General features: G+C 29.8%; 1 protein-coding gene across 1 annotated transcript in view; it reads right to left on the minus strand.

Annotated features, from left to right (window-relative positions):
* LOC143206541 (uncharacterized) overlaps positions 1 to 27529 on the minus strand; it is a 64691-nt gene that overhangs the window by 33153 nt on the left and 4009 nt on the right. Inside the window, exons 3-4 of the mRNA XM_076419138.1 lie at positions 23468 to 23707; positions 30 to 206 (exon numbers count right to left, since the gene is read on the minus strand). Of these exons, the coding sequence (XP_076275253.1) occupies positions 30 to 206; positions 23468 to 23707 (417 nt within the window). The remainder of the gene's footprint in view (positions 1 to 29; positions 207 to 23467; positions 23708 to 27529) is intronic.

Genomic DNA, 27529 nt, shown 5'->3' on the forward strand with positions numbered 1-27529 from the left:
TGACTATATATAGAGTATAGGATTTTTACCTGGTAATATTCATCATTTCTCTTAAAACAGGGGCACACTTCTCTAGAGCTTTTATACGATGCTATTGCAGCTACGATACATTCAAGACTTGCTATAATCACTAGAATTATATTGTAGAGGATGCCCTTGTAGTTTTCGGATATCTCCATTGAGAATTTTCCAAAATTTGACATATCCTGAAAGAATACAAAAAGAGATATCAAATTTTCAATACACTATATAGACAAAACTAGTTATAAATTTAATTTTAACAAGCCATTATTGGCTTTGACGTAAATGCTTAAGCAATTTAACATTTGAATTTTTTAAATTTTACCATTAATATTTAATAAATCATTTTTATATATATTAAAAATATAACAGATTTGTGAAAATCGCTGTTTTTTTGTATCGTAGGCATTTGAACTAGTAGTGTGTACAATGTTATTTTGTGTTATTTACAATTTTTTTTGTGTTCTTCTATTTGAGATAAGTTTTCGATTTTGATGAGTTTCCTACAAAAAGTACTACTAAACATACCCTAAAATTATACGTAATAAAATATGATATATATCTCAAAAACAAATAAACATTTTTAATAGCAGTATAAAAATGACGAATCAGAGCACACCAGTTTGTAATGACTTGATGTATTACATTATTATCCTAATGAACTAAATGTTTTTGATGATTAAACATTCTTAAAGTATTTTTATAGATATATGTTATGTAATATGACCAAGGCTATTTGACCATCTCTTTTTCTTTGACTAACTGAATGGTGAGTAAGTCGGTACTAACTTTGAGAACTATCGACAGAAAACGACTATCGACTGTTTAGTAATTGACTACTTTTTACTATCTACTGATTCAGTCGCTATTTTCTGTCCAACTGATTTTGCTATTTTTTACTATCGACTGCTTCAGTCGTATACTTTCAGTTTTTTTCGACCTACTAGTTTAATTCGACTAATTATTAACTAATCTGTCTGTGCCGTCCTAGTCGCCACCTTGAAAATAATGTGCCGAATTTATGCTTACATTGATTTATATATAATATATATGGATTTATGTTTTCTTTGTAGTATGATTGTACATAACAATATATTGTACATTAATATAGCAGCATTTTGGAATTCTATTTTTGAAGATTATTTATTAATGTAAGAAGATAAAAAGAACAATATTTTGATTGATAAATAGAAAAACAACTTTGACTGCATTTCTGTTATCTTGGCTACTATTGGTCTTTGTTTTATTGACTTTTTCGATTTTCCAGGTTTGTTCAGGCCTTTTGAATGTAAAAACTTCTTTCACTCAAGTTTCAACGATAATAATCTTAAAATATCCTTTATTAACGAAAAATAAAAATATTATTGAATTGTTGATAAAGGTTGATTGAGAAAATACGATAGAAATATTTAGTAGTGATTACTCCATTCCTCTTTACAATCAAGTCAAATATATAGAATTTTAAAAAATGTATCATTTTAAATAAAACTGTTATTTTGATGAAAACTAATTACTTTTATTATATTATGTCATTGTTACTTTCCGAATATTAAAATACGATTAAATATATTTGGGATCATTATTCCATTCCATTTTTCAGACTGGCATTTGTCAATTTAAAATTATTTAATATGAATTGATCCGTACAGCATCTTTTATATTCAACAAGTCGCCTCTTCTTTCCGTTAAATAAAATAATATTTTGAATTAATAGTTTTAATTTTCTAAACCTTTTTACTTATATAATTGTTAAAATAAGTTTTTTTCAAATCATTTATCTTACGAAAATACGACATCAGATATGTATACTTGATATGTTACATATATATATATATTTTTTTTTTTCATAAAAATATAATCGTTATTTCAAAACAAGGTGATACTCAATTGTTGATTAAATCTTGTTATCATTCAATTTAATTCGGTTAGTAGAGTTTTTTTTGTCTAAACACATCGTTAATAATCTCAACCTAGCATAAAAATCAAAACTGAAGAATTTCACTTTCTTCACTAGACACATCTTATAGGCAGCATCTCTACAGACTACTATAAAACCTGGCGGGTTCTTTTTATAAATATCAAGCGAGAATTGTTTGATCAAACTTTCCAACCGAGTTGTTTCTAAGCTATCGGCTTTTTATATATCTATATTTTTACGCAGCGTTTAATTTACATTTGGTATATTAACAATAAATAATATTACGGTGGATGTATTTTATAATATTGTTTAATTTATATTTTGTTGTATATTTGTAGGATTTTTTTCTCATGTATTATTGTCGTTAAGTCTAATATTAAGGAGTGTTTTTTTAAAAATATATTTTAATATATTTTAGTGTCTCCTTTTACCAACTAGGGGTTTATCTGGACTAGACCTTCAGTTTAACGTGGGCTCCGAACCACGGTCCTCGGCGTTAAACCTACCGACTGGCGAGTGACCAACTTAAAAATCATCCCAAAAGACTTAAGACATCCGGTCTTACCCAGCCTGGTTACTGGTTTGCCTGGGATCATTTTAATTAAACAGTTACAAACATAAATTCACGACCATGCCCCTGTAGGATTCGAACTTGCGACTATCGCAACTATAGGTGGGCCGTCCAGTCGCCTTTAGCTCTGCGCCATCCAAGCCGGCAAGGGGTGGTTTTGATGGTTTCAGACTATTTTTGTTTTTTCTTTTGGAGGTTCGAGGCCATTTATAAAATGTGTTTCTTCATTTATAGAAACAGTATCCTCCAAATCTCGCTAACTTTTATTTTCAAGGATGTCCAATGTCGCGAATTAGTTTATTTGCCAGCAGAAATAACAATTTGATAACGTATTGTTATACGCCATGACATTTTAATATTTAATTTTAATAGGTACATAACTACATTTTCGTGATTACGCTGCATTTAATATAAAACTTTTAACGATAAAATAAACTGTGCATGCAATGGACGTGTGTATATTGTAATAATGCGATCAAAACAAATTAGAAACTTTTAGGAAATTAGGCAAAACGTTTTTTTTTTTCGTAGTTTGATCAATATGAACGAAAATATTCCTATGGTGCTCTATTAAAATAGAATACTTTTTACGTTTAAGCGGAAAATTCGTTAAGAAAACAGTACATTCTTCTTTTATCATATATTAAAGTCTCCTTTTTACTAACAAGGATTTATCTGGACTGGACCTACAGTTTAACGTGGGCTCAGAACAATGGTCCTCGGCGTTAAGCCTACCGACTGACAAGAGACCAACTTAGAAATCACAGAAGACTTCCGGTCTTACTCAGCCCGGTCACTGGCGTGACTGGGATCATTTTCCTTGTCGAATTTTGCACTCTTACCTAAGACAATCACAAATATTAAACAATAACAACATACATTTATGATCATGCCCCAGCAGGATTCGAATCCAAGACAGTAGGAGGACCGTCCTGTCACCTTTACCACTGCGCTAATCAAGCCGGTAACAACAATAAATTCTGTTTATCATTGTAATTAAATTTCGAATTGAACATTCCAACTTATTCGTTAAATTAAGTTTCCCCTGAGAGAGGGTTTAAGAAAAGGGCCAAAATTGTGGGATTTCAAGTTATTGATTACATCTTGACCTCTTTACAAATTAATTGATGTTAAAATCTGTAGCCGAATGCAAATAATTAATAATATGAACCTTCAAACGTACTACCAGTTACTGCCAGTTAGTGCAACTTGAGTTTTTCATCTTCAGATTTATACAAAATCTATGATACCTATTTTTTATGATGCTTATAATTTTTTTTGCCCCTCTATGAGGTAATATTCATTATTCTTCACTGCCCTCCTGCCACTGCCTTCTTTGGAGGAAACACATAGAATTTCTGGATTTGGAGTTCAATAAGTAGAACATAAATTAATAATAATAAAGAACCTAATACATCCTGAGGGATTTTTGAGATTTCGAACAATCATCTGTTACGCTAGGCATTTGAACTGAATTTATTTTCCATAAATAATCATAAATTGCTTTTAATAATTGTCTATGTTACATAACAAAATATCAATCAAAAAACATTGTTACTAACACCTTTCAGTTTATTGAATTTAATCGGGCTAGAATATATTATTACCTACTGCTAAGTATACTGTTAATATAATATTAAACATGACTAGTTGTCTCTGCAGGCACAACAACAACAACCAAACTCAATATCTAAGTTGTAATTTGTTGAAAATGTATCAATATCTTAAGGAAGTTGATGATAAAATACAGACATATATGATAAATAATAGATATATAGGCAATCCAAACCATTCAGTAATTCTCATCATTGAGATAACAACAATCAAAACCTATTGATAGAAGTATTTGTTGAAAATATATCAATTCCTTACAGAAGTTTTAGAGCCGCGAGCCATATGATATATAAGCGTTATATAAACATTCTAAACCAATGAATAATTGCCATCATAGGGCTCAATTACCGACAACAATGTATATAAAATTTGGTAAAAATCTTCCGGTATTCGAATATAAAACGATCTAGAGGAAATCAGTTAAATATAAGGCGTTTAATTTTAATATATATAAACTAAATTACATAAAATAATGTTTACAAAAATAAGTCAATAATATCCTGTAATATGACGTTTCGAGAATCAAGTTATTTTGCAATTGATTTCTATAAATTCATGTCCTATTAGCACAGCGGAAATGAACATTGATATAAGTTTACTTGGGAAAGGTGTTTATCTTACACAGCTTTTTTGTTTCTTTTCCATTCTCTAACAAGTCTGTTTACATCATTTAGTATATAATAAGGAGGAATTAGAGCAGCATTGTGACTAAATGTAATCTATAAATCGAAGAATTACGTTCTTTTTGGTTTTTATTTCAGTAATGACGAGGCAATAATTAAAATATTTAGAACATTATACATTACTTTCACGCTTCGTGAATTTTATACACGTAATTCATTTTATTTGTTTTTGTTTTTTTTTTTGTATATTTTCCATTTCAATCGAAACTATTGATCATTCAAGATTTGTTATAAATAAATATATTATTTAGTAAAGGGCGTTTAGGGAATTTTTTGCTTATTTTCATTCTATGGTATTAAAAACAATTATGTATCAGTATGAAAATATTATTGTTTAACTAATAGCGGTCTTTTAACAGGGTTTACAACAGATGGTGTTATTGTCTATTATATCCCATTGGTTACATTCGTAACCAAATTTATGTTGAAGCCTTACTAGGCTTCAATTTTCAGTATGCATCATTTCGTAGTAGTATCATAGATATATTGTCAATTATCGACAAGTGTCAACGTGTGAACAAAAATCTCTTTCAGTGCGTTGAAAATGTGTAAAAGTATACCAAGTAAATCATATTTGCAGGAAGTTGCGATTGTTGCGACGTAATTACATTTATCTATGTCTAAGAAACATGTTTAATTTTAAGTTTAGGAAAAATATAATGTTTTTTTGTGTAATTTTTATATAATGTTTCCTTCTGATTACCACTTGTTCTGACATATGACTCGTGATCTATCTTATCAGAGCGTGTGAAAACATCAAAATATGGGTTGATTCGTGGATAGTATTAAAAGATACATCGTTATCTCGAAATGAAATCCGTAAATGGTATAAAAGTTAAAAATGACTGGAAAAAGTAGCGGCTATCAATGGATAATATATTCAAAATAAAAATTTTCATCGATTTTTCTTAATTTCAATAGAAAACTGTTAAAATTTTATATTATACTCATAATGTGAGTATGTGAGTTATTTTGCTAAGAGTGATACTACTTTTGTTATTTTCAAAACAATGGATCAAAAACAATTTCATGTTTTAACTTTACACTGTTTCCTAATAGGAAAAAATATCGTTCAAGCCAAGCAATGGCTTAAAAAATGTTAAAATAACTGAACTCCATTAGAAATAACAATAAAACGTTGGTTTGCTGACTTCAAACGTGCTCGTAGAGACGCCCCGATGATGCAGAACGCATTGTATGTCCAAATGAGATGGTAACACCAGAAAATAAAAAAAATCCACAAAATTGTTTTGAATAATCGAAATGCGAAGTTGAATAAGTTAGCTAATATCGTAAAGGTATCAAAAGAACGTATTAGCTTTATATTGCGTGAACATTTAACTATGAGAAAGCTCTATTCATGCAAGTGGATGCCACGTTTGCTCACTTTTCACCAAAAATAAAAACATGTTGGTGATTCTGACCATATTTTCCCATTTCGAAAAGTAACAAACCCAAATTGTTGCGTCGATATGAACTGGCGAATTTTGCCCAAAGCACAACAATAGGCTGGAAAGTTTATAGCCTCGGTATTTTGGGATATGTATAGTGTACCATTCATCGACCATGAAACAAAAATCTTTCATCAAGACAACGCACAATGTAACAAACCAATCAAAACAATGCCTAAATTACATGAATTGAACGTAGAATTGTTCTCAGATCCATCGTGATAGCCAGATTTGCCCCCTAGTGACTACTGGATGTTCGCACACCTTAAAAAAATGCTTACCGGTAAGATATTTTGCTCGAATGAAAAAGTTATCGCTGAAACTGAGGCCTATTTTGAGGAAAAAGATAAATCGTTCTGGAATGGAATGATTGTGTGGCTTTTGATGGAAATTACGTTGACGAATAAAGCAAATTTTGAAAAAAAAGCGTTTTCTTTGTTTTGCCCGGGAACAAAAATGTTTCATCAAGATAACGCACAATGTAACAAACCAATCAAAACAATGCCAAAATTACATGAATTGAACTTAGAATTGTTCCCACATCCATCGTGATAGCCATATTTGCCTCCTAGTGACTACTGGATGTTCGCACACCTTAAAAAAATGCTTACCGGTAAGATATTTTGCTCGAATGAAAAAGATACCGCTGAAACTGACGCATATTTTGAGGAAAAAGATAAGTCGTTCTGGAATGGAATGATTGTGTGACTTTTGATGGAAATTACGTTGACGAATAAAGCAAATTTTGAATAAAAAGCGTTTTCTTTATTTTGCCCGGGACTTTTCAGCCCATGTGTTAATTATTGTAATTTGGTTTCAAGAACCAATTCAATATGTTCAAATATAAAAACGAGTTGTATTGGGGCAAGTTGCGTAGAAATCGATAATAGATTTTTAAAAAAGTATCAAAAGTTTCTGAATTTTAAAATTTTTAGAAAACTTGGTATATATCTACACCATTGATAGTTATTAAACAAAAAAGTATATTTTATTTGTTGACGCTTCGTTTACTGTCGGTTAGAACTTTTTTAAGGTACACAATATAAAATGATTCAAGAGAATTGAAAATAGCTAAATGAACTAGTAGAAATTAATTATAAATAGACTATATAACAGAAAATACAATGCATAAATATATGCAGTATATTATGGATGATTTTAAATCTTTCAGTTCCACTTGCTAAAAAAAAATTCTTCTAGTATATGTTCTAGTGTATGTTTCTTGAAATTGATAACCATTAAAAAAGGTACTTTTAATAATTCTAGAAGTAAGTCATATAAAGTAAGAAAATCGAATAATACATTTTTTTCTGGAGAAAATGACAGATGTGTACTCCAGAGATATTTATTCCAGTGTTCCTCTTGAAGGACAAATATATTGAAAGGGTTAACTTGATTATAAATGATAGTACAACAATTTAAGTCAAAAGATAAAGACGATATTTCTGGAAGTCTTGAGAAAAATAAAATAATAAGGAAAACAATATGGAAATTCAATTTGTATATTAGCTAGTTCCGTTGGAGTAATTGGAATTACAATATTAGGTATAAGGCATTAGTGAGGTAATATGAAAATAAGGTTAATAATAAAGGAATTATAACATATATAATTTGAATAGATCAATTGTTAATATAACTTTATAAAAATGTACTCGTATGTTATAAGCACATCAGATTCTTCTGTTGTATTTGGTGACATAACAGCTGGGCAAAAGAATCAAGTACATTCTAGAAAATTAGATATATTAATATTTTTTGAATTGCGAATTGCATTTAATGTTTATTTGATACTTATCTACCGTTTTAATTCAAGAACATATTTTTATTATTTTAAGCCTATTACATTATAATCGATGTCATGGAAACTGATTATTCAGAAACCGACTAAACATAATTAAGTGATCTCTCATCGGAAAAATAACACACACATTTTTTTACATTAAAGTCATCAAATATGAATTAAATAATCACATGAATAGGTTTAATTTAAAATTTAGCAGGAAAAATATTACAGCAACTACCAGAGAAGGGTGTAAAATTGTAAAATTTATATTCAATGCTCTATTACGAATTCATTATTATCCTAACATCTGGAAAGCAGCTGAAATAATAATGATTCTCAAACCAGGAAGAATACCAGAAGATGTCACCTCCTACCGGCTTATAACTTTATTACCGATAATCTCGAAAGTTTTGACAAACTGTACATAGAGAGGCTAAGTTATATAATAGAAAAAAGAATGATTATTCCAGAACCCCAATTAGGGTTTCGCAATAAACATGGAAAAAAAGAACAATAACAACAACAATAGAACAAGAATATAGACCTGTAAACAAAATAAATATGGACTTTTATACACAGCCGATCTACCTACATCAAAAATAACCACTGTGGCAACATACGCAGACGACACGGCAGTCTCTCATCAAGATCCAGCCATAACATCAATCAAGCTACAATCACACCTAAATGAAATAAAAATGTGGCTGAAAAGATGGCGTATAAAAGCCAACGAAACAAAATCCAGTCATATAACTTTTACGCTCCGTAGAAGAACCTGTCAACCAGTCTATATCAATAATTGTCTCCCGCAAGCAAAGGATGCTAGATATCTTGGTATGCACCTAGATCGACGCCTAACTTGGAAGATTCTTGGACTTAAACTCTATCAAATTTATTGCTTATTGGATGCAAATCCAAGTTATCATAACAAGATATGACTGTATAAATCTCTACTCAAGCGTATTTGGTCATATGGAATCCAACTATGCGTTAATATATATATATATATATATATATATATATATATATATATATATATATATATATATATATATATTAACAAAAGCTATTAACAAAAACTTTTTGCGCTTTGGGCAGTTATTTTAGACAATACAATATGTTTAAATACATATATGTTCACGTGCTATATGTGCTTATATACATTAATGGTAGACAATACAGTAAAAAAAAGTATAGGTAAAAGTACGGTAAAAAATATCTTTTATATTTTTCAGTACGGCTTGGTTATTCATCAGATGAGTATAAACAACTATAATATATCATTTTTTATGGATATTATTGCAAAATTTTCGATCTCTCATACGTATTCTTGACGAGACTGCTTACGATGTCTAGGAGCCGGAAACTGATTTTGCTTATAGGAAACCGGAAGGTTTTCTTAAGTTACATCAAGTGAAAGAGAAATCACTGTCATTAGACTAAAGATACTTGAACGATATTTATTCAATTAAAACCGTTTTATAACATTTTCCTTTCAGATTAAGTCATTAAATAAATCCGTTTTTTTTAAAACAAGTATTATTGAATTGTAGTAATCACGGAAGAGAAGAAAATGATTTATAGTTAGTTTTACGACTTTATCTCGGAGTTTTTCCGGGAGACATAATATTCGTTGGATGAAATCGTTTTCCACGAAATGGTTTGAAATGTGTACAAAGAGCTATAATGCATAGGCATATATCTGGTCAATAAGCTGGGTATTGTATTAATACACTAGTTCGAAGTTTGTAAACAGATGTGTTATCTTGATAATAATAGAAAGTTTCTGTTTCTGAAACTGGATCATTCGAGAATTTTCCTATATCTAATTGGTGTAAGAATTACTTGAGCGTATTGTACGAGGGCAGTTTTATAACTGCCAGTCAGTTCATTAACGAATGAAATATTTTATTATATAAAAAATGTTCTATTTTTCAACATAATCTCTGTTTAACTAAATTCGTTTAATCAAATTCTTTTCCAATTTTTTTATTTCTTCCAAATAATAGATTTCTTCTATGCCCTCAAAGTAATTGTTTGATTGAGTAACGATTTCTTCATTTGACCCAAATCTTTTGTTACTCAGCCATTTATTCAGGTTTGGAGACTACAAATAGTCTTAGGAGGCAAAATCTGGAGAGTATACTGGATAGGGTAGTAGTTCGTAGCCCAACTTATGGATTTTTGTCACGGTGACTACAGATGAGTGTACCCGTGTATTGTCTTGATGAAATACTTTTTCTTCATGAACTGTAAACTGTTGCTGAACCCTAGCAGACCTAGAAGATTTACCCCTAGCAGTAAACTATTCCAAGGTAGAATCACTCAAGCTTTGGAAAACAGCCCCAGTTTGTGGATTCCCGCCCCGTGAATCACAATCCAAGGAGTAAATCCACCAAAGTCAAACTAAAGTTGCTATGAATTAACAGAGACTATTAGAAATTGGACAGAAATTCAGGGTGAATGGCTATTAAAAACAGATTGTAGTAGCTCAGTTTCTTAGCTGTAGACTGTTGGAATCTGGAGTCACCAAAATTTTGGAAATCATCCCATATAGGGAAACCATAAAAATTTTGGGCAGGAAATGTGTTGTTTCTAAAATCTTCAAAACTAATGGACAAAGGTAGAGTCGATGCTCAAACACAATTTTACAGCAACTGTAAAGCAAAAGCAAAGCTGTCCAGACAGGACAACGACCACGTACATCCCTGTGGTCGATTCTTTAGGAGGAAGCAATTATATAATACAACCATTATCGATCTGACTACCGCGGCCATGTGCAAGGGCCATCTGTTTTATTCTTGTTTTCTAATTGATAAGAACCGTCAGTATCGCTTTGTATAGCCGTTCAAGAAGCCGCCTTTCTTTTTTCCTTTAAATAAAATAGTTTTTCAAGTAAATTAATAGTTGTTTTCAAAACCCTTTCCCATTTTATTAAATTAACTACAGCTTCAGCGATTTCACATACTTTCATACTTTGATCGTTCAATATCATTCCATAGGTTTTATGAACGATTTCTAGCCTGACGACCTATTTTGGGTTAACTGAAATTTCACTGTCATTGGTCTCAACGGAACTCAGTAAATCACTTCTTAACAATATAAATGGATGGTGCAGGTACCCCAGAGTATTTATCAGCTCTTGATATTGGCTTAATTTCTCAAAATAATGCGTAATCAGGACACGAAAATAAAGTTTTTCCATTTTTGTTAATATTTTAGAGGCTGTCAATAGCTATCACACACATACAAATTGACTCAATTTGTAGAAAATCTTACCGTAGTCTGTCAATAGGTGTCAGCTGAGGGCAGCGGTGGTGTATTTGAAGTTACTACACGGAAAATTCAGTGAATTCGGAATTCAATTCAGTAAATGTCAGTGACAAAACATGCCTTCGTATTACCAATTAGAAGGTAATCTGCAAATATATTTCTTTTTTGTTTCCCAAAATATTCCACTTTAGCATCTTATTTTGATTGAACCATGCTGGTAGACCCAAGCCTTATCCTTAATGTTTAAGTGATATGCATAATTTATTTAGTTGTTTTTTCAAATTCACTATTATCAAAATGGAGTCGAATTTTAATTTCTGCTGTTGACGAATAGATGGCGATAATTATTATCTACCTCATTAATTAAAGAAAAAATAAATAAAAAGGTAATCAAGTCTGTTGGTCAAGTAATGTGCCTGTGGTGATATAACAAAAATCACAGTGACGGTATCAATGAATATCCAAATCGTTGAAGCATTTAACAACCATGTTATGAAAATATCACAAATTAAATGGAAAATATGCTTTAACAATGGGTTTCAACGCATATAAAAATGTATAGGGCACGAAGGAAAGCGTTATAATTATTATACAAAAATTATAATAATTTTCTAACTCAAATTAATTAGGTTCATAAAGAATATATCCAAAATCATATTTTTTTTATTTTTTATATATATTTTAAAGTCTCCTTTTACCAAGTATGGGCTTATCTGGACTGGGCATAAAGTTTAACGTGGGCTCCGAACCACGGTCCTCAGCATTAAGTCTACCGACTGGCGAGTGACCAACTTTAGAAATCATCCCAGAGGAGATCCGGTCTTACTCAGCCTGGCGTGACTGGAATCATTTTCCTTATCGGATTTTACACTCTTGCCTAGAATATTCACAAATTTTAAACAATCACAAACATAAATTTAGGACCATGCCCAAGCAGGATTCGAACCCGCGGCTATCGCAACAGTAGGAGGACCGTCCCATCGCCTTTACCACTGCGCCACCAAGCCGGTTAAAAACATATTTTTTCATATTACAACATTTATAACATATTACAACATTTTTTTAATTCAACTTTTTTATAATGATTGATGATTGATGATAACTTATTACCTTCGTGTTTTTTGAAATTACTGTACTTTTCACATCACATATATATCTTTATATATTATATTTTCGAAATGATTATAAAGATTCTTGAAATATTTCAGCAAATAATAAATGAATAGCCTATGAGACTTTAAATTTTTGATCACAAAGTTCAATTAAAAATAAAATAACCTAAGAAAATATAAGGGTGTTCAATAATGATGGGTTGATGATGGTCGAATAAAGTATTGGTAGCGTCTGTGTAACATAATATTGATAATTCAGTTATTTGATGCCAATTCATAAAGTTATACTCGACCAACGCGTTCAATAGACTACATTTTATTTTCAAAACGAATATTTAGTAGGACTACAATTTTGGTCAAGAAATCATATTTATTAACAACCTACATGTGGTTCCAACAGGACGGAGTTATGTGACAGAATGAACATTTTGCATTAATTATTTGACGTTATCTTATTGTATTTATAGTATACTTTATTCATAGCTTTAATTGGTAGCAATATATTGTGTTTATAAATATATATTTTTAAGTGTATATGTATAATATGTGGATTGCTAACATAGATAAATTATGAAATAGATCCATATTATACATCTACATATAATAAAATGCTTGTATAATAAAGAGACTCGGATATTGTTAATTGAATATTGTATTTATATTTATCGTATAGTTGAATAAATTGAATTGAATGAATAAACTGGATCACTAATTACGAATCTATTCATATACCTATTCATAAAGATGGAAAATCCTACTTGGAACAATAGGTAACAAACGTCCAAGACAAATAATATCTTGGTAGTTTGAAAATGTTTGAAGGTGCGGAAATGCAGGACTTTTTGAATGAAGACCCAACACAATCTCAGAAATAATTGGCAGAAAAGTTAAAGGTGACCTGAGTCACAATTTGTATTTGCTAACAAGCATTGAATTGAAGATGATTCAAATGGTGGAAAGATGGATGCCACATGAGGTGAATTAGAGTCAATCTTAAAATTGAAAAATAGTCAGTGAAGTGCTGCTTCAGAGGCATGAAAAGATTAATTTCTGCATAGAATAGTACCTGTGTTTTATATGTTTTTCACCTAGTGAGGTTGGTCAATCGACTGCAAAGCCAAATAGTTTTGATCGCAAGACCATACTCTGTGGCGGGTGGGACCAGATTGTTGTCGTATACTATGAACTGTTGCAACCCGGAGAAACGGTTAATATCGATTGCTGCCGACAATACATGATCTATATCCACAATAAGCTCAATTCACTGTCATACATCGGGTTATTACAAATTGGATTACCCAGATACCTAGTCCTACTCTGAAAATGCGCAGCGGACATTTAAATAATGATAAAATAAAAAAGAATTTAGTTAATATCTCACATACAGCCTGTTTAATTTAATTTCAGCATCGATCAGTGTATTTTACTTAAAATAAACTATCTTGGTCTTTTGAGGCGTCCCAATGATTGACCCAGTTTTTTATGTGCCAATTTGCTATATCCTTTTAGGTATTTCCATGAAGACTTTCGCAGATAAACGTTTTTAATTCTGTATAAATATTTTTTAATGTTACTTTACATTGTCATATATATATATATATATATATAGTTATGTTTCTAACAGACACAATATGACGTTTATAATGCCATTATTATATTATTTTATTTAATGTAAAAGACTTATGTGTTTATTAAATTATTATGAAATGATATGATATAAGTATTTTTCTATCAGAATTATTTTAATAAACACGGAAATTTTTCAGCATTTTAATACCTTGCGTGCCGCGAATATAAAGCAAATGAAAACTTTTTATTGCGTTAATTTTAAACAGGTGGAATTGCAACAATAGAAAGGTTACGTTTTTTTCAACAGAGCTCTACCTATATGGTAAGAGGCATTTACTACTGAATATTGAACGAGTCCTTCGCACAAATGAATACGTCATTCGGTCTTAACGTGGGTTATTTCTATTACTTGTAGATGAGCCAGAGAACACAACCTATCTAGGTATGTAAGGACGTTTGAAATAACACCTTGTCAGAGATTTGCAATGCAATTAGATGTTTTGGCGTAAGCCACTCCTATGGCGTAACACCAATCATGAGGAAAACTATAAAAGCTCGTTGACGTATCATATCAAGTGGGTCTTAAAACAATACGTATTGTTAAAAAATCAACCTGTTCGTTATGTTTAAAGAAATGTCAAATATAATACGACAAATATCTGTTTGCCATTTAATTCACCAGACGACTATTTTTAAAAGACTACTATACTTATATTTACTTTACCGGAATAAAAGTGAATTTTGCAGAAAAATGGATTTGAAGAAAATATATGTTTTAATTAGTATACACCCAGACAGAGCTTATACATTTCTAAGTTTATTATTGAAATAAACTTCAAATTACAGTTTGTGCATTTTACTTATGTAAATATTACAAAGTAATTTGATAAAATTTTTCTGTCACGAGCTGCTAAAAGTTCAAGCATCTAACCATCAAATGTATATAATGTAAATTTTTTTATATTGTAATTATTATCAACTATGTAAAATGAATATTTTGATATCCCTGTAAAATACATTTGCATCAATATCTTTAAATTATCATCATAAAATATTTTACTAGGTATGCCGTCAATATAATTTTTATTTGACTTAGTATATGAAGAACACCTGATTTCAATAATAGTATTCTTAGAGTTCGAACTGATGATTGTGCTATTATTAAATATTCTTTAGACGTATTAACTTTCTTGCCAAAAGTTCTAGTATTATTTTTCAAAATATTATTTCAGTTACAGTCATATAGTACTAATACAGTTCTAGAAAAACTTAGATTACTTGCCTTGATAAACCCCATATTGTTGTTTATCTTTTCATTCCGTTGACAAAAGAATAACTGCAAAATATAAGATAAATAATACAAATAAAATCGAAGCGTGCTAAAAAATTCATACTTGGAATGCGGAAATATTGTTAAAAAGAAGGTAAATTACCTCAATGTTTCCTAGCGTTCCTGATTGACGTTGACTTAACATGGAGAATTTTTAAATGTAATGTTTTTATTTTTGACAAGATCTTAATAATCTTACTTTTAATTTGAAAATACAAGTATTTTTAACAAAATCTGTATGGTGTATTATTATTATAAATCAATATTTTTGTGATTGTTTACTACAGCTATCTATCCTATTGTTCGGTTGATGATTTTCGATATATAATTTTATAGGCTTGTCCAAATTAATATAATGGACCTAATATTAAGAGGGATCGAATTCAGTAAGAACATTGCTTAAGAGTTAATATTTTGTTTCCCTTTAAAAAACAAAAAAGTTAAGTTACAAATATCGTTTAATAAATGTTTTCTTTTGCACGTAATGTATCTTGTTACTCTCGATGACCCTGCTCACTAAATTTTTTTATAACGTTTGGATATAGGTGTACAGTAACACCACTTCTACTTGTTCTTTATCGACTATCCTTTTATATTTTCACTCAGTGCTCATTTATACAGCTGTTCACATAAATTTAATATTGAAGTAAGCTATAGAGTAAATTCACAGAATTACATATATAATTAATAAAACCATATAATAGTTAACCAGTTTAACTTTGAATGAATCAAGAACTTGCTCAGACCTTTACCTGAAGTACATCGATGTTGCTTTTTTTTCGATTTCAATGAGATTAAATCTGCTTACGTCAATGTTCAAGTATTATATGTTATTAATGTACAAGTATTATATGTTAATAGAGAAAAATATTTAATACACTGGAAGTCTTATGCAATGCGAATAAGAAAAACTTGGATATAATTATTCGATTTCGGAACAAAGAACTTGAGGGTGCTGTAAATAACCAGTGATTCTTCAGATATCGTGATCGTTATAGATACTTGAAATTTGAAACTGGACAATATTAACCAGGCCAGTAAAAAATAACTAATCTTTCAAACCTTTTGTTTAGTATAGTGTGGTGTTGGTCCAAAAACGGAATACGGCTTCGAGAATCTAAGATTTTACGATTTTTCTCATTTTCAATCTCAAAATAAAATACCCACAGTTGGCTCCATACTTCTTCTCAGGGGTATTTATTTTTACTGAAATTGGGAACGAATTAAAATTTGTTAATTATCTAATGTAATAATACAATCTAAAAAGTGTAACTCTTAACGTAGTCCCTGTGATAACATAAAATATGTTGTTATCTTGATTTATGGCTACGACTGAAATATAATATTGAACAATTTTTGTTATATACAAATTATCGTTTTTATCGAAAAATGAACCTACGCATTTATATCTATAATAGGTACTTGAAAATAACTTTTTTTACTGCTTACTCAACTTTTATTTAACAACCTAATATTGTTAAGCAGGAATCAAAAACAAGAATTCATTCACTCTGAACATCTTTCACAGATTTCTAAAACGTTTTTTATAGAAACATATTGGGCTTAAATGAAGAAGTAATTATCAAAACCAGGATTAAACAACGTGATAGATGCAAAAGACAACAGTTTTCCATTTAGCATTATTAAGTTATTCACTGTATAGAGACGTGAAGCGCCAGTAAACTGTTCTAGTGTCAAAAACCAAGCGAAACAGGAACGGTTTCAATGAGACCAAATCTTCTTACGTGAATATTCAAGTATTATATGTTAATACAGAAAAATATTTACCACACTGGAGACCTTATGCGAAGAAGAAGGAACTGAATTATTGAGAGGTTGTGCAATTAAAAAAATCTTGGATATAATTATGCGATCGGAACAAAGTACTTGAGGATGCTGTCATTAACCAGTGATTTTTCAGATATCGTGATCGCCATAGATACTTGAAATTTGAAACTGAACAATATTAACCAGGCCAGTAAAAAATAACTGAGAGTGATGAACAATGTCATCTTTACCTAAACTAATCTTCTAAACCTGTTAATTAGTGTAGTGTGGTGTTAGTCCAAAAACGAAATATACTTGTACACACGTTAGTATTACTGTTAGAGAATCTAAGATTTTACGATTTTTCTTATTTGCAATCTCAAAGTAAAATGCCCACAGTTGGCTTCAAACTTCTTCTTAGTAGTGTTTATTTTTACTGAAATTGGGAACGAATTAAAATTTGTTATTTATCTGATGTACTAATACAATCTAAAAAGTGAAACTCTTAATGCATTCCATGTGATAACATAAAATATGTTGTTATCTTGATTTATGGCTACGACGGAAATATAGTATTGATAAATTTATGTTATATACAAATTATCGTTTTTATCAAAAAAAACCTATGCATTTATATTTATAAGAGGTACTTGAAAATAACTTTTTTTACTGCTTACTCAACTTTTACTTAACAACCTAATATTGTTAAGCAGGAAACAAAAACAAGAATCCATTCACTCTGAACATCTTTCACTTATTTCTGAAACGTTTTTTTATAGAAACATATTGGGCTTAATTGAAGAATTAGTTATTAAAACTAGGATTGGACAACGTGATAGATACATAAGATAACAGTTTTCCAGTTAGCATTATTGAGTTATTCACTGTATAGAGACGCGATATTATGAAATGCTTAAAATTACATTTTCAACATTCATTACAGTTGATGTTTAATTTGAAAAACTCTGCAGCTCTAGTCTATTAGACATTTTTAGAACGTATGGTGGCTGTTCTCCACCATTTCCCAATTGTCAGTTTTAATTACAACGATTTGAAAGTTGGCGATTTTGATGTCAGTGATGAAGAATGGTCTGGAGGATCAAACAAATTTGAAGGCAAAAAAAGACCGCAGCTCAACTTATTTTAGAAACTTCAAGAAATCACCACGTTGCCAGATAGATGGGGAAACGTTGTATAAAATGATGAAAACTATTTTGATTAATGTATCATGAAGATAAGGGAGAGAGAGGAGTTAAATTGATAATTATGTTTATAATATTCTAATATTTATTGTCGTTTTTAAGTTTCGTTTTTATAAAAATCTGCATTTTTATAGCTTATAGTAGTATTTTGGGTCTCTCGGGCTGATGTCGATCAGACATTTTATTGCCGCTACGTGAGCACTGGCTTATTTGGAAAACGGAAAAACCCTTATAATTGGCTATTAGTTAAAACAGAAGATGATTAACACATGCAATATGCTTTCAAAGTGGACATAACTTAATAACTATACGTAACTTATACTTATATACTCCATTAAATAGGGTGAACTAAGAATATCATATTTATTCACTATATACATTTATATTCAAGTTTATTTACTTCTATTTATAGTAAAATATTGAATAGCCAAGGTACTAATTTATATCAGTTTCATGAATCAGATGTTATTGAAAAAGCCTACGAAAGTCAAAAAGTATGCTCAGCTATATTCTTAGATGTAGCACAAGCCTTCGATAAGATTTGGCATCAAGGCCTTGTTCATAAACCACAGAAAATGCTACCAAAACAACACACAGAACTATTAAAATCATACATTACAACCAGAATGTTTAGACTCAAGCAAGAAGAAGCTTACTATACAATAAAATAAGCTAAAGCAGGTGTACTACAAGTAAGCGTACTGGGACCAATGCTTTATCTACTTTACACTTGTGATATACCACAAGTGGAAAATATTACGATGGCTACATTTGCTGATGATACTGCGATTATAGCTGTCGGAGACAATAGTGAAGAAGCCTCACGAAAATTACAACCGGCAAGTAACAATATAAATAATTGGATACAAGCTTGGAAAATTAGAATTAATGAAAGTAAATCTGCACATGTGTAGTTCACCTATAAACAGACCGTACAAGTACCAATAACATTAAATAATACTATCATTCCATATAGCAACAACGCTAAATATCTCGGAATGAATCTTGATGAAAAACTTCGCTGGAAGGAACATATAAAGAAGAAAGGAAAAGAAGTGGAATTGAAATATAGGATAACGTACTGGCTAATTGGAAGAAAATCACAATTATCAGTACATAATAAATTGCTATTATATAAGCAAATATTGAAACCTATATGGACATACGGAGTTCAATTATGGGGATGTTCTGCAAAGAGTAACATTAATAAAATACAAATTTTTCAGATACCCACAGTCAGTCAAGAAATCAAGAGAATTGCAAGGGGACATGAGGAAAGACTCCATTCTCATACTAATATTGAAATATTGCAACTTTTGGATACCACCAGAACAGGACACAGACTCAAAATAATCAGACTATCTGATCTTGTGTAATGTTGTGTAGTGAGGTGCATATATTAAAAAATTCAGCAGTGACATGTATAAACATTATTTCACCGGAGACTGAGTTAGGGCCGATAGACCCTCTTAGTTATATATCTAGATTTAAGTTAGCATAAAGACAAATTGTAGGTTAGACGGAAACGACTAGTAACAATATATTAAATAAGTAACAAAAAAAAGTTTCGTGTATCACTGATATCCTTCAGTATGACTTTATGAAAGTAATTCAACTTTATCTCTACTATTATCTCTATTAATTATCTCTACTGAATCAGCGTTTCGATTGTTATTTAATGAATTTCACCAAGTAATTCAACTATATATATTCTAACAATTTTTCTTCACTTTTTTTTTAATAAATCACTTTTAACCTAGCAAGTACCAATAAGCAAAACATCAATAGGAAAAGTAATAAACGAGTTAATTTCACGGAATGTAATAAATGCATATATTTCATGTAATTCGGGCGACCTTTAATTTAAATGTATACATTCCTGCTTTTATAATTAACATTTAAGAACTTGAAGAGCAGTTATGTTCCTATACTGTTATAACTGTGTGACCATTGCATTTTTATTCGATTTACACGTGACCCTAATGATCATATCTTGAATAATCAGCCATTATTGCGAAATGGCATGCGTAACAGTTAAATTAGCTAATGCTAATGAAATTGAAAACTATATCGGTATGATATCATAAATAATTTTACGGTATTTAACTGCATTTGTATGCAAATAGTATTTATGATAATTTTAATGTATTAGGCGAGTGAATATTTTGAAATTATTAATAAAGGTAGAAATATCCAAACAGAGAGGCAGGTAAAATGAGAAGTAAAGCGAGGATAGAGAGGAAGAAGGAATAATAGATGGACAGATATGGACTAATAGTACCCATAAAAAAGATCAGCAAGATGAAGAGTTGCGAATATATTTTTATTTTTGGTTTTGTTGACATTTTATTGACAAAAATGATAAAAAATTTGGAAAATGGGAATTTGGATTCAAGTATTGACAGGCGAGGATAGGATAACATATTTGAATATAACATACCTTCATCTTTAGTTGTTCAAAATGTGTTTTTTTTTGTTTTTCTTTTAACTTTAGTTTCAGTACCAACATGTCAATATAATTAATCTTAAATATAGTATATGTTGAGGCTGTACTACTAGAGATTGACCCAAAAATTATCTGGACTTAACTATTTAAAAATAGAAGAGATTAAAAAATAAATGATATTACGTCATATAATGTTTAATGAGGTCATCAAGATGAACATGAACTACATAATTTAGAAGGATTTTGCTCGTAAAATCAACCATTACTGTTGATATTTTTTTGTTTTTTCGTGTAGTTTTCCATTTTTACTGAGCCTAAACTAACAGTCAGTTGTAAAACCGTTGTTACAGCAATTTTATCTTAGTAAAATGGCGTGGCGATGGCAAAATATTTTTTAATCTACTGTATATAGTTAAGCTATCCACAGTAAAAATTGCTAAATTAGTTTTGTGATCCACAGGAGATGCCATCAGCAACTTATTGCTGGAGAGGAGAGTTAGGATCAACAAATTGAAAAAGGTAATAAGATTTCAAAGAGTAGGAAGGGTTTTTTTATATATATCAAGTTCGTCTCTCCAGTGCTTTTCAACATTGTAGTGGATATAATTGAGTAAAAATTGTTTAAAAAAAAATGACTTAAATGATGGTTTGAAGAATGAAGCATTTAAAAAAAATATTGTAAAAATATTTGATTAAAATTCCGACTAAGGATGACATGTGTTAAACCAATATAGCTGTTAAATGGAAACAGATTTTACTATTTGTCTAACCTATTTAACGAGTAGTAAAATTAACATTAGTATTCATTAATATTGCACATGTCTTTGGGTGAAAGTGATCTTCAGTTGTCTAAGCGAGTCGAGTAGAGTCTTGAAAATTCTTGTATTTATTATTTTATCAAACCATATGTAGAGAAATTAGTTTTATTCTTGTGAAATTCACTTTAATATCATTTCAGATATAAGAGATTTTACTCCAAGTAATTGTGCAATTAGTAAATTATCGCTGAAATATATTTGTGTTTGATCTTTAAAATGCCCCGTGTTCTGTCATAACCTTACTTTCTAGAAATTAATATTGGAAAATGCGATAAAAGTTTTGCATCAAACTAATAAAATCTTTTTTTATGGAGAACTGTATAAAACACATCTTATTTGGCGATTTATTTATATTGTTAAGTCAATTATTCACTTAATCTGATTTTTATGTGAACTTTATTCAGTGTATTTTTCCTTCTCATTTTATTCTGGTTAAAAAGTAAAGTTCACGTACCGAATCAGCGTAATAAATAGTTGTTATAAACCGGCAAATGATGTTTTAGCGCTTTGCTTATTTTTAACCGACTTCGAAAAAGGAGGAGGTTCTAAGTTCGTATGTTCGCCGATTTCTCCGCCGATTGTGGGCCGATTTTCAAAATTCTTCTTTTATATGGAAGAGTGCACTTCCGAGGTGGTCTCTTTGGAACCAAATCAGCATCTGTCTGGGGGAAGGGGGGAAATCAACGGAAACGCACTAATTTCAAGGACACGTAGAAATTTTTCACAAATTTTTTATCTCAAATAATCAGATATTTATTTATGATGTTATTGCTGAACTGATGTGACGAAAAATCGGAAATAAACATTTTGTGACATATACATAAAATTGAATTGCGAACAAAACCAATTTAATTTGTTTCTCGGCACCGATTTCGATCAGTTGGTGGTAAGGTAGGTAGGTATTTAAAATACGTGTAATAGATAGGTTAAATACGTTTTTTGTTTATTTTTATTTAGTTTTTACAACGACTATTACGCACATATTTTATTTTAAAAAATTTTTTTGTGTTAAAAAGCTAAATTTGGTTGTTCTTTAATTTTTAGTGAGTTCCTTATTTATTTTTTAAGTCGGTTCAATTTTTTTTGTTAAAAATATTTTATGATTTAATTCATTTCTCTGCATGTTGATTGAATATGCGAAGACCAATAAATATTCAGAGTCGGAAATATGAATTTGTTCGCCATAATATTTGTTAATAACTCACTACAGATATATTAGTGTTGAGGCCGGAAACAGACATGGCTTTATTCAGTGAGCTGTGTTTGTGTTTTGGCATTCGGTAAATATAAAATAAATATTTGCGTTAATTTTTTTTTTATTCTAGAAAATGGCCTGAAAAGTCATAAAGCTAAATCAAATTTCACACAAATTTAGTCACAGGCCCTTTTCTGATCATTGCTTATTCAATCCTATTGAATTGATATGGGGGGTTGATGATAAGAATTATTATAAATGCTGGTTGATAGAATGATATACAATGAAGAACTGTTTGGACTTATGGAAAGAAGCATTGTCTACAATAATATCTTAGGTTGGCATAACTTCATCAGACACACATAAGAAGAAATTGACTGGATGATATCACGGATGTATAAGTGTTTTTATTATATGATTGTAGTTCCAATAATGTCAGAAAAATATGAAAAATTAGTGGCTCGTGATTCAAAGTAAATGATGGACACCATATTTCATGGAAATATTCATAGTCCTATAAATGTATTATTTATATAATTAATTTTGTTCATTTTGATATCAACGAAACTGATAATATAAATTTCTAAAAATAATACTGATGTGATGTAATATATGAAATTGAAATAATAAATCCTAAGTAAGCAAACTAATTATATTTTTAATTTTAAAACCGTTTATATCAAAAATGTTTGCTAATACAATAAAAATACTTACGTCATTCTGTTGCATCGCTTCTTGAAACGATGTACTATTAACGTCTCTAGCTAGGCCTGTTGCGGCTATAACAACGATTAGCTGGCTGACGGCTAAACTGATGAGGCTCATAGCCAGGAAAATGGTTTGAGCTACTTTTTCAGCAGTTGTCTTAAAAGGGCAGACATTTTTAGCTGCTGCCAATGTACCTGCTATTCCAGTCACCATGGCTATTATGCCACCCCATATACCACCTCCAATCTAGAACAATAATAAGTCGCATTAAAAATTAAACAAACGAACGTCTGATATTAAAATTATTAACAGAACATTCCCAATTTTTATCAATGACAGAAAATTTCAATAATAACTTACAAATATGTAAAATATTACGAATTAAAATTAAATATAAATGAAAAATAATATAAGAAATCTAAACTACTTAATAGTTTTACTCTTCTAAATTGGGTTACGTTTAATATTCAGTTAATTATTTTTTACTAATATTTTGTTAATGTTCTTATAATCACCAACAAAAAATCTAAAAAATGCAATCACTAGTATTTTTAAAAGTTTGGGTTTTATTTTATAGAAGAAATAATAAAATAGGACTCCTATGTGATGGAAAAGTCACAAATAGTTTAATCAAAGGTAAGTACTTTAGTAAGATCTTAACATTTCGTGATAGGTCATATTAGACTAGACAAATGTTAAGTATAGTGGCTTGTTTCTGTGAATCGTAGTGTAATTATTTGAAATAGGTATTCTGCCATGGATAATATTTTATCATTAAAGAAATTGTAGGATTTGTCTAGCCTTGTAATGGGAATTAATGTGCTATTTCAATTTAAATCACATTAAAGTGACTTGGGGGTAAACAAATTTATTTAATAATCGTTAGTTCTCTGTAGAGTTATAGAATACATATTTAAATATATAATGTTTGTTAACGATGAAATATTATTGAAGTTTCCGTGTTTTAGGTAATATACATAAATGAACGTATATGTTGTTGAACATATATTTGTGTTAATTATTACTCTACTATTACTACTACTATTAAGTGTAAAAATATTATCTTTATTTTCCGTCTTCAATTTAAAGTGAAACTTCAGCACGCTACCGTAAATTTAGTGTCATTTGGTTGACAAAGAACGCTCTAAACATTGAAAAATAGATTCGACTAAAATAAGACTAATACATATTGGAAAGAGAAACCAAGTTTATTGGAAACTACATGGTTTAGCAGAAACATTTCACTTTCTAGTATCTTTAATTTCTTGGAGGTGCATGAATGATGTAATGTAAGATTAGATTTTTTATATGAGCATTTTAAAGTACTTATATTTAAATTCTTATTTGATATATTGAAATTGAATCACTGATAGATAAAGCATGATTATAACTTTGTATAATGCTATTAATAACTATGAAGTAAGTACCATGTATGAATTCCTTCGATAGGAATGCTACAGAAAATTACAGACGTATTAATTTTTTGAGAGTAAACAATTTTTTACATAGATGGTTTAATGAGGACAAAACTGGCCGTGATTCCAAGGTAATCGTAAATACTGGACAAGCCCAAGACAACTCTTTTGTTCAGATTTATTACTAAATGAGTTTGTGATCGTACTGTGGTAATTTTTTCGAACACTGCCGCTGATGGTGTTTTTTTTGCTTTATAATAGATTTTTTTTATTTAAAGATTTGAAAAGAATTCTAAAATAAGCACTATATATATATATATATATATATATATATATATATATATATATATATATATATATATATATATATATAAATTGTTTTTTTAAAATTTTTTTTTAATTAACCATATGTGAAAAACTTAGTTCTATTTTAGTGACTGTTATTATAGTATATAGTATTTAACTTTAACATAACTTTGGAGATGTTATATCACGATTTTGGTTCTATTAATTGTGGTAAACTGGACAAAGAATTTGATGTTCCTATTTTCATGTAAGTATTTTAGTGCAATAACTAGTTCTTTAAGCGTCAAAAAGTGGAGCCAAATGAGGATTATATTTGACGTATTTTTACTTTGCAAAAAGTGACATTTTGAATTAATTTTTCTGAACAAAAATTAGCCAATAGTATTAGAAAATTGTATTTTTGTATTGAATATATGTCATTGCACTAATGCCCAGAGATTTATATATAATAATATGATTTTGGACAGTGAATTTATTCAAACCACCAATAACAATCAATTTTAAACTAACTAATTACAATCTTCATGAGATTTGGCCTCAACCGAATTACAGATATGAGTAAAATGAACAAGTGATCGATAAATACTAATAATTGATGACTGTTCATTAGGAGGTAGTTTTTAGTTTTATTAATGTTAAAATGGGCAAGATATAGCTAATTACTCATTTTCTGATCATTTATTCAATTTAAATAATAATTTCTTGTGAAACATTGATAAAATATGTATTAATCAAAATGTTTTTCATAATTTTCATTACTTTTTTCAAGCCAGGAAATATGTATCCTTCATGACTCTTGCAACGTGTAACTGAGTTAATCGTTACTGTTAATCTTTCTTGCAGCAATTTGTCATTAAATTTGTTGAATTGACGTTGGCAGACATTTGCAGAATAGTTTAGTTTGATCTTTGTAGCTCGTAATACACTGCGCCTTAACTTTATGACAATGGACATTTCGCTTCGATGTCGATAAGGGTGCTTCTCTAGGATTAACATATATCATTTTTAGTTACTTCAGTTACTAGACAATTTTTCTCAATTTTCTCTGTCTCATTGCATGTCAAAGGCCTAGAAACAGTTAATTCTCCAACTGCTAAACCATCTGAAAGTTCTTGAGTGATTGAGCTGGGTTTCCATCCGATAAGTCTTGGAATTTATTGTCCTCAAACTGCTTTAGTCTTCCTGGCCGTTCATGGTCATTGACATCAAATTAATCATTTATTGAAAAACATATTTATTGAAATTATTGAAACCAGAACCGACAACTAGAATAGTGTTTGATACGCCATGACAGCAGTCTTCAAATCAAAGAATAAAAGTAATTAATATATAGTGAATAACTCAGTTGGATTAGTTTCTTTAACATTGCTTACATTGTCACTTATACATACAAGCAACAAATAGAAATAGATATATGCATAGGAATTTTACTCTATTAGTTCAGTAACTCCAGGCAATAGTCGAAAACTCCAGAATTTTATCAACAATGACACGACTTTAGTCGATACGTCAGCGATATTTTGTCATGGTATCTAACAAAAATAAGAATTGATTAACGATGATTTATTCTTTTTCACTTCGTCAGTCTTTCAAGTTCGTTAATCAGGGTCCAGAAATCTAGTTAGAAAGACCCATATAACCCACTGATGCCCATATGAAACCCATATGATAACCATATGGAAGATCGCCTTAGTTCACTTAACTTATAATTAGTGCAAATAAATTAATTAGTATAGGGTAATTGTTTTTTTGATTCAAAATAAAGTCTAGCTGAAATCGTCAATTGTCAGCAACTGTGGTACAGAGTGGATGAGCAACAAATAAAAGGGCTCCAATGACAGTCCTCTAAGAGAGTCGAACAGATGACAAACCAAGAAATAATTGGTTTATTAGTTCAGCTAGCTTTTCTTCTTTTTTTATTATTTTAACACAGTGGTGAAGCCGTACTTGTAGGATTATTATTAAAATTCTTCTGTTTTTTTGTTTTAATGGTTTGTTTGCGAACTGAGTTGTTTATATAATATCTATGTTTAAAGCGGAATTCTAAAGAAATATGTAAAAACATCTCAGTTATCTAATCCACGAATATTTGATGTATATGCTGACAAGTTTTTTTGCCTTAACTCGATGTTAAGTATGATGAAATCAAACTGATGGAATGCCATATATTATCATATAGTGTTATTACCCGCTGAAAATTCGCGTGAATATATTTGTATCTGAGCTTGATGCTTAGCTTGTAACCTTTAAAAGTGTGCCTCAGGCTGAATCGAAAGTAAATTTTAAGCTAAGAAATTAAACAAGATTCTATCCATGTCGTTTTACGATCTATACGGTCTATTGTACA

Source organism: Rhynchophorus ferrugineus, unplaced genomic scaffold, assembly GCF_030347505.1.
Source record: "Rhynchophorus ferrugineus isolate W39M unplaced genomic scaffold, kcgeb_rfMv2 rfM1, whole genome shotgun sequence".
NCBI lineage: Eukaryota > Metazoa > Arthropoda > Insecta > Coleoptera > Curculionidae > Rhynchophorus > Rhynchophorus ferrugineus.